The sequence below is a fragment of the Aplidium turbinatum genome, chromosome 6, assembly GCF_918807975.1.
Source record: "Aplidium turbinatum chromosome 6, kaAplTurb1.1, whole genome shotgun sequence".
NCBI lineage: Eukaryota > Metazoa > Chordata > Ascidiacea > Aplousobranchia > Polyclinidae > Aplidium > Aplidium turbinatum.
This window is the reverse complement of record NC_137477.1, coordinates 23,760,397-23,769,527: the sequence shown is the minus strand read 5'-3', so window position 1 is coordinate 23,769,527 and position 9,131 is coordinate 23,760,397. Positions and strand designations below refer to the sequence as shown.

Here is a 9,131-nt window from a genome sequence, read left to right as displayed (position 1 = left end):
AAAGTGAAGAAAATTGTGAAGAAAGAACGAGTTTTTGTGAGAAATGTGTGGAAACTGGAGGAAAAAGAAACGAGAATTAAGTTTGTGAAAAGAGCAAAAGAGCTGGTAAACATGAGTGCGCAGGACTTGTGGGCTTCATTTCAGAAAGGTGTCCTAGCAGCATGTGATGAAGTATGTGGGAAAAAGAAAGTGAGGAGGGGTCGTGGAGACACATGGTGGTGGGATGAAGAGGTGAAGCATGCGATTTCACAGAAAAGAGATGCATACAAGCAGTGGCGCAAAAATGGGTCAGAAGAGAATAAAAAGAAGTATAAGAGTATGAAAAAGAAGGCAAAGAGGGTTGTTGCAAGAGCTATGAAGAATGGTGCTGAGGAGGAACTTAATAAAATGGGGGAAAGCCAAAACAAAGTATTCAGACTCATAAAGCAAATGAAAAAGGATGGGAATGATATTGTAGGGGGAAGATGTATAAGGAGTGGAGATGGGAAGTTGCATTTCAGCCCGGAAAGCAGAGGAGAAGTGTGGAAGGAACATATGGAAAATGTTATGAATAAGGAGAATGTATGGGATCATATGACAGAGGTTGATCTGGTGGAGGGTCCAGTGGGAAAGGTTACTCGTGATGAAGTGGTGGAGGCAATGGGGCAAATGAAACTGCATAAAGCAGCCGGTCCATCAGAAGTGATCGTAGAGATGATAAAAGCAAGTGGAGAGTTGGGAATTGAAGTAATGCTACAACTTAGCCAAAGGGTATTAGATGGAGAGGGAATGCCGGAGGAGTGGAAGCATAGTACTCTTGTTCCATTGTTCAAGAGAAAAGGGGATGTGAGAAGTTGCAGTGCATATAGAGGTGTAAAACTACTAGAGCATGGAATGAAAATTGTGGAGCGAATACTAGAAAAGAGGTTGAGAAGATTGGTGAAATTAAATGATATGCAGTTTGGATTTATGCCAGGAAAAGGTACAGTGGATGCTCTGTTTATATTGAGAAGAATGCAGGAGGAATACCGAGAGAAGCAGAGAAAACTATATATGTGTTTCGTCGACTTAGAAAAGGCATTTGACAGAGTACCAAGGAAAGTGATGGAGTGGGCAATGAGGAAAAGAGGTATACCGGAGGTAATAGTGAGAGCTGTGATGTCTATGTATGAGGATGCAAGAACAAAAGTGAGAGTTGGATCAAATTATTCAAACGAGTTTTTTGTGAAGGTTGGTGTACACCAAGGATCAGTTTTGTCACCTCTGATATTTGCTATTGTGGTTGACGTTGTAACTGAAGGAGTGAGGGAGGGCTTATTGAGTGAAATTTTGTATGCAGACGACCTGGTCTTGACAAGTAATAGTATGGAGGGACTGGAGAGAAAGTTTGAGAAATGGAAAGAAGCATTTGAAACTAAGGGTATGAAGGTGAATCTTGAAAAAACAAAAGTGATGGTGAGTGGAGCAGAAGGAACAGTTGTTGAGAGCAAAGTAGATCCCTGTGGAATATGTGGCAAGAGAGTGATGAGAAATTCAATGCAATGCAAGGAATGTGGAAAGTGGGTACATGCAAGATGTGCTAATGTCAAGAGAGCCGCAACAAGATTGGCGAAGTGTTTTGTTTGTGGGAAATGCAGTAAAGGAAGGAATGAAGTGGAAGGCCATGATGATGAGTTCTGCCATGGCATCGAAACAGTGACAGACTTCTGTTATCTGGGTGATCGGATAAATGGAAGTGGTGGATGTGAAGCAGCGGTGACAACAAGGGCAAGATTGGGCTGGGCAAAGTTCAGGGAATGTGGGGAAATGTTGTATGGCAGAAAATTCTCACTAAGGATGAAAGGGAAAGTATATCGGAGCTGTGTGCGGCCTGCAATGCTATATGGTAGCGAGACATGGATATTGAGAGAGAGTGAACTGGCAATCCTGAGAAGAACGGAAAGGTCAATGGTGAGAGCAATGTGTGGGGTGAAAACGAGAAGGGAAAAAAGGACTGAAGAATTGTTGGATATGCTAGAGATGAGAGAGACCATAGACCAACTGGCAAGGGCAAATGGAGTAAGATGGTATGGACATGTGATAAGGAGGGAGGAAGGAAGTTTTCTTAGAAAGGCACTAGATCTAAAGGTGGATGGGAAGAGGAAACGCGGTCGTCCAAGAAGAACGTGGAAACAACAAGTGAAGGATGAATTTAAAAAAGTCGGACTGAAGGAGGAAGATGCAAGGGACAGGGTGAAATGGAGAAAAGGGATTAAAACAATTGCTGCGCGGAAACAATCGGCCACCCCCACTAGTGGGGAACAAACCGACGATGGATTATGATGATGATGATGATGACAACAGTGGTGATTATGACGGATGACGCGCTGACCTAATTTTGCGTCACTCTTTGATACTAGATATTTTCGACAATTAATCCACGATCATTCTATTGCGAAATTAAATAATTGGCTAGAAGAAACTGGCGGCCGACTGAGGAGGTAGCACCGGCGGTCATTCAAGCACTACTTAGCAGCCATGGCCGCCGGCTGCTTTAAGGCTTGCGGTAAACATTTGTTATATTTTCTTTGTCCAGATGTTTCTAAGTAAAGACAATGATACGATTTTTAAAATGAATGAAGTATACAAATGAGATGCTAATGCATTTATCCAACATATTTCTTTAAGTTGGATCTGTTAAACTGATAGTTTTACTTAGCATTATATAGGATTTGGTTTGGGATTTCAGATTTTGATGTACGGTAATAAAATGATTGATATGTTTGTTTAAGCTATATGCTGTTAACCAATTCTTTCTGTAATCATGATGATAAATTTATGTTATTTAACTTTAAAGTTTTGACCAACAAATAGAAGTAAGAGCTGATGAAAGTTACTTAAAAACATCTTTGGTTTCCAAGTAATTTTCGTTTTGATTGCCTTAATCACAGTTAAAAAGCAGGAAACCCAGAAGTGTTTTATTGCTGAAAAAGATAACCTATGTTGATTGGTCATCATGTGCTTTAAAAAGGTTTTCTCATAATTCATACTCAAATATATAGGCTAAAGTAGGCCTAAACATGAGTTGTAGCTTGTAGATTAAGTTCTTGTGCATAGGATTGTACTTTACTAAAAAACAACTAAAGCAACATTTCTTAACAGATTTCAGTGTATTGCTATATTTAATCTATCTTTTTGCAAACGTTTATGCCTGAAGATGGTTTCAATAATAAATACAGTTGATACCTCACATGAAGACATGATCCATGATGCTCAGATGGATTACTATGGCTTGCAACTGGCTACATGCTCTTCGGATCGTACAGTTAAAGTATTTGAAGTTAAGAACGGTACTCAACGCCTTTTAGCCACCTTAGAAGGACACGAAGGTCCAGTATGGCAAGTAGCTTGGGCTCACCCAAAGTATGATCGGATTCTTGCGTCTTGTTCATATGATAAGAAAGTGATTGTTTGGAAAGAGCAAGATGGCCAATGGGCCAAACTTTATGAATATTCTGACCATACATCCTCCGTTAATTCTTTATGCTGGGCACCACATGAAGTAGGTTTAATGCTTGCTTGTGGCTCTTCTGATGGAAGCATCTCTGTTTTGAAACATGTTGGTGATAACCAGTGGGATTCATTTAAAATTGACAAGGCTCATACTTCCGGTTGCAATGCAGTTAGTTGGGCTCCTGCTATATCTCCTGGTTCGCTTATTGAACCACCTTCAGTTACTCATCCAAACAATCATGTCAAGAAGTTTGTTTCAGCAGGCTGTGATAATCTTATCAAAATTTGGTGTGAAAAAGACGGTCAGTGGCAAGAAGAAAACAAACTTGAAGGGCATACAGATTGGGTTCGAGATTGTGCATGGGCTCCTTCTATAGGCTTGCCAGAAAGTAAAATTGCCAGCTGTTCTCAAGACGGCCAAGTTATGGTGTGGTCTTGTGATGGGAATTCTGGAAGCCAGTGGGTGCATAAAAACTTGCATAAATTTGATGATGTTGTCTGGCATGTAAGCTGGTCATTAACAGGTGACATTTTAGCCGTATCGGGGGGAAATAACAAAGTTAGCCTGTGGAAAGAAGGCTTAAACGGAGAATGGAAATGTATTAGTGACATTGGAAAAGGGCAACAAAATATGTCCGGACCATCAGAATAATTCTCAGGTTTCTCTATTTCTCTCTTGTATCACTGGGTTTGCCCAAAAACATTCGCACTGCTGATGAAACTTGTTTAAGTTTTATTTTATATCCCTTCTAATAAAGAATGATGCATTATAGTTTATGGGGTCAAGTGCATATGGTTTATCCATGGAAACGATTCACTTTTGTTGTAATACGGTAGTCATCAATCTATCTTGAAATATGTTGCATTGTTGCTTTGCTCTGGATTAAGAGTATAGTAATGTAATGTCCTTCACTTGACAAGTCATTTTCATTTATTGTGTTGTAATTACTGTATTACAGAAGCAAATTAGAAAACACTTTCTGAAACTGTCGCTGCTAACACTGGCATACGTTTGCTTGTTGTAACAATGAAAAGTAATTTGTGACAGAATTATGCCATTTTCATCTGTCAGTTAGTGTTTGCTCCTTAAAATCTAGACGTAACATTGAAAACTCCAGTTTCTTTAACTTTATTGTTCTTAACTCTTTTTTGTTTTAATAAAAATGAATGAAGGAAACTGTTTCACAGTAAGTCATTTGACCTGCTACATAAACTTCCGTCTGTTTGAAACACGAAATTTCTAATTTGAGCTTGTGTTTTGGTTTTCATTTGTAAAGTCAAGAATACAGCGTCGAGCATTTTACGTCTTAATCATTTTATTGATTCATGCTGCTGTTTTAGACATTCCATTGCTTATTATTTGTTGAAAATTAGCTGTGGTTAACTTTCATCTTATCTATTGTCTGAACAAGTGACATTGCAATCCAGCATCAGAAACAGATTGAAGTTTTGATGATTGAAACCGCAAATGGATGGAAATTTTGCAGGAAAAAAAGCTTGTAAGCCAACAATGATGTTAATTGAAGCTGTGTTTTATGCAACATACAAAACGACACGAGGTTTGTCGTTGATTTCCCCCTCCCCATAACAGTCGAATTAATGACAAACTGTTTCGATAAATTGTCGTTCGACGTCATTGTTGGAGTATTATATCGTTTGCAACAAATAACTCTTTTCCCAGCCACTAAATCAGTCAGTATTTTTACATTGTGTCGAAGTTACTGACTGGGTTAAAATACAGTAAACCTGGGTCACTGCTTCAAAATGTAATTACAGAAATGGCTGTTCACGTAGGGCACTAGCTAGATGCTTACAATATGGCACGGATGTGCAACATGTAGGATTGTAGGCGCACAACATCATTTTCATCCGGGTCAGTTGGTAAGGCGGTGACGTGTATGGGTTCAGTAGCTAGCGTGCGTCAGATACACATTATTTATCAATGGGTATGTACAAATGTCCCAGCTGGTAAATCAGTACTTTTATAGCATGCTGGCGACGTTGAGTGTGAAAAGGACAATTGCTGGCATTAAGAGGATATAAAGTAACGGAAAATATTGGCTTTAATACGGTAACTCAAAATAAAAGACAAAGTACGTGCAACAATTAGGGCTGTGGAGTCGGAAGGATTTTGGCGTATCCGGAGTCGTTACAAAAAGGCCAACCCCGATTTCATACAAACCATAAACAATAAAAAATTTTGTTTGCAATTATCTTTCAAAATATTTTTTCTTATTTTCTATAAATTGCGCTCTTAAACTTTACCAGAAAATAGAAATCTTTGTTCTTGCCAGTTTTTGGAAAAGTTGCCGTTACAATTTTAATCGTAACTTAAAGTAAAATTAAATTGAAAAAAATAAAAAACGACAAAACCTTAAAAAAATCTGGCAACACTGGAGTCGGCCAGTTGTAAATCGGAAAAGACTATAACATCACACGCCCAGGGAGAAAGAGAAAATTGAATTGAGTCCTGTCTTTGTCATGAGTTACCAAGAGGGGTGGGGGGACTTGTATACCAGTCCCAGGTATAACCTGTCCCCCCTACCCCCCATGGTAACCCATGATAAAGACAGGACTCAATTCAATTTTCTCTTTCTCCCTGGGCGTGTGATGTTATAGTCGTTACCTTGTAAATCGAGGAGTCGGATCGTCCGACTCCACAGCCCTGGTAACAACAAATTTTGTTTGCACAAACTTTCAAAAATTTCGTTTTACTTAGATGTGTGTGTGTCTGAAATCTCAAACCGTGGACGGACACGGGAGAATTTCTGATTTTACGAGTTTTGTGACCAGAAATTTGACTTGTTATTCACTATGGCGACGATTTTTGTAATGATCTTCTGCAATACAATTAAATGACTTGTTTGATACGCAATATCACAAACGTGCTACTGTAGCCTATGTCTATCATGAAGCTGTGCCATCATTGAGTTGCGTTCCTTTTTTGTATTGATTGCATAAGATGTGATGGCATAAAAACACAACTTAGCCTAATCCTATGAACTGCAAAGCGTTTGATCGAAAATCGGTTTTCCATTCTGTCAAATCCAACCGTTCCAATGAATTAGTGACGAAAAGAACATAAGACTTCATTTCAGTTTTCATACAAAAACACAAGAAATTTCTGGTGGCACCAAGCTGACTTATGTAACACGATGACGATGGAAACATGTGCATTGGTTTACTTTGGTGGTAATTTGTTTTATACTCAATATAAAATGTAGGCAAACTCTCTTTATCACCAATAGCTTACCAAAAAGATAGCAATTTATGCAAATTGCCCAACTGACAATGCGCTTTCGTCAGACTCTGGGAGTTTCACGAAAATATAACGAAAACTTTTGTAATCTTAGAATAATTGATTGGATCGAAATTTGGTATAATACGAAAGCGGTGTTAGTACCATAAGTTGGTTAAACGTTAGCTTATATTGTTTTTGCAAAGAAAATCGCTTGTTTGCTGCAGTAAGTTTTCGTCTTGTAAATTAGGATATTGAATCTTTGTGTCCCGCGCAATAACTTATATGTTCATTGTCCAAATAGGTCTTCCCAATTTTAATATGCCTTTTCGTGGGTTCTCTTCTAAAATGACAGCACTGGGTTTTGCTGGTATGACACTTCGTGTTTTCAAATCTTTTTCTTTTGTCCGTCCTGTCTTGACACTTACGTGTTGCTCTGCACTGCTCGATACACGAATTGCGAAAAAGTATTTTCTAGCATCCTCCCCATCATCCAAACTTGTCACCCATTTTTTCTGCCTTTGCGCATTGCTGCGTTTTGAAACGTTTTCCCTGTCTGTGCACAGGTTGGAAAAGTTCAATCGCTTTCTTGACTTTTGGACAACTTCTTTCAAGTCTGTTTTCTTGCGTGGATGTTGAGTTTCACCATCTTGTGAAGGCGAAGCAATGTCGTCATTTTTCATTTTGTTTGCGTAATTTCTTCTGTGCTTCTAAAGGTTACTTTTCAGACTGGGATTGTCTTTATTGCTTTTTTTGCCGCTGCTCACAGTCTTGTGTTACAACTGAAGTCACGCAAAACAAGCTATTTTTTAAATTAGGCTCATCTCATCAAGCTGTTTGAAACATAAAAGACACAGTTATGAAGTTATTTGTAGGCTTATTATATTAAAGAGTTACATGAAGTTGTTCATTGTAACGCAGCGATCGCTTCAAGCTTTCGGCGTAGGCTACCTTCATTTGATAAATTAGGTTCGCATCAAGTGGAACAGAAAACTAACAGATTGTTCAAATTCCGAGCATCGTCATATTTGGCATCAAGTAACATTGAGCAGGAACTGGGTTGCGTCAGTTGGTCGACGTTGCAGCAATTGAGTTTATAGGACTTTCTACCCAAATTTTCCTCCAGGACAAGTAAATATTAGGCCTATAGACATACCATTGCCACAAGAAGTAGCCTATTTGTGCTCCCGAAAAACAATCATATTCCATTTCAAATGAGTAGGGTAAAAACATTGGTACTAAAGTTGTCAGGAGCTGATGGCCTAAGTAAAGTTACAAAACAACGTATCGAGCAATCCAACTGATGTGAACAACATAGGATACAACTGACCACAGGTTTAGCTCGAAAATTTTCTAGAAGTAATAATAATGCGATAGCCTACAGTAGTTTATTTGTTGTCGCTCTACAATTGCTAAGGTCTTTAGCGACATAGTTAAAATTTCTAGAGCTTTTCGAACCACAAATATTCACCTAAAAGTAGGCATATTTTTGCCTTTTAAGAAAAATCAAAAAGGCACCGACAAGTTAGATGGGTGATTTCGAGTCATGTTCTTCAGAATTAGCCAACTTTAACAAGATTACAAAAATAATTTAAAAGTAAATTTCTTTGTCTTAATTTCGTTTTGAAACTGCCTTTCTTGGAAATTTAATACAGTAGGCTACTCAATAAAGAAAGTGGTTTAACTTTAAACAGTCCTAATTAAGCTATTGCATTTTTTAATTACAGAAATCCCCTATTTCTGTTTTCGATAAAACCATCTCACACGTGCCCATTTTTTCTCCACACCAGAAAATTCCAATATTGGAGAATGGTTTTGAAATTTTGCTGGCCTCTCAAGTTTTGCATTGATCTTTTCCCCTAAATGCGGAGATCAGGCGGTTTACAGTAGGCTATAGGCCTACAGTGATGAAAAACGCTTTGTCTACCTGAATTTAATAACCGGTTCAATAACCTAGTCTAGTTCACTCAGGCTGTTCGCAACGAATCTTTTTAGTCAAAACGAAACTACTCAAAAAGAATGTTCATGAAACGAAATGATAACTGGACTTATAGCGAAACAAAAAGTTTTAAAATTTTGAAATATTTTTGTGTTTAACTGAGACTAAATAATTAGAAAATCGTTTCGTCACTTGTTTCTGTCCTCCAGCTTGAACAATTGTGCTGAATTTTTTTTCACTTCCAAATATGAACGCATTGATGCTATTTTTACAACTTATAACTAAAAACGACGAGTTATTTTTTATCAAAAAACTTATTTTTTCTAAGCACAGTCAATTGCATATCAAAATTTGCCCCTTAAGTTTTCTCTAAGAGAAAATTGTATGTAAAACACTTTTTAATCATCTGCAGCCTGTCCACAACATGTAAGACTACAAATGATTTTACAGATTGCAGCATCTACATCTACAGTAGTTGCTGAT

General features: G+C 38.0%; 1 protein-coding gene across 1 annotated transcript; it reads left to right on the top strand.

The window, feature by feature from the left end:
• Positions 1-3,124: 3,124 nt before the first annotated feature.
• Positions 3,125-6,334, top strand: LOC145772358 (protein SEC13 homolog). The gene has a single exon (XM_082584238.1). The coding sequence runs from the start codon at positions 3,176-3,178 to the stop codon at positions 4,121-4,123; it is 948 nt and encodes a 315-aa protein (XP_082440364.1). The 5' UTR covers positions 3,125-3,175; the 3' UTR covers positions 4,124-6,334.
• Positions 6,335-9,131: the final 2,797 nt, after the last annotated feature.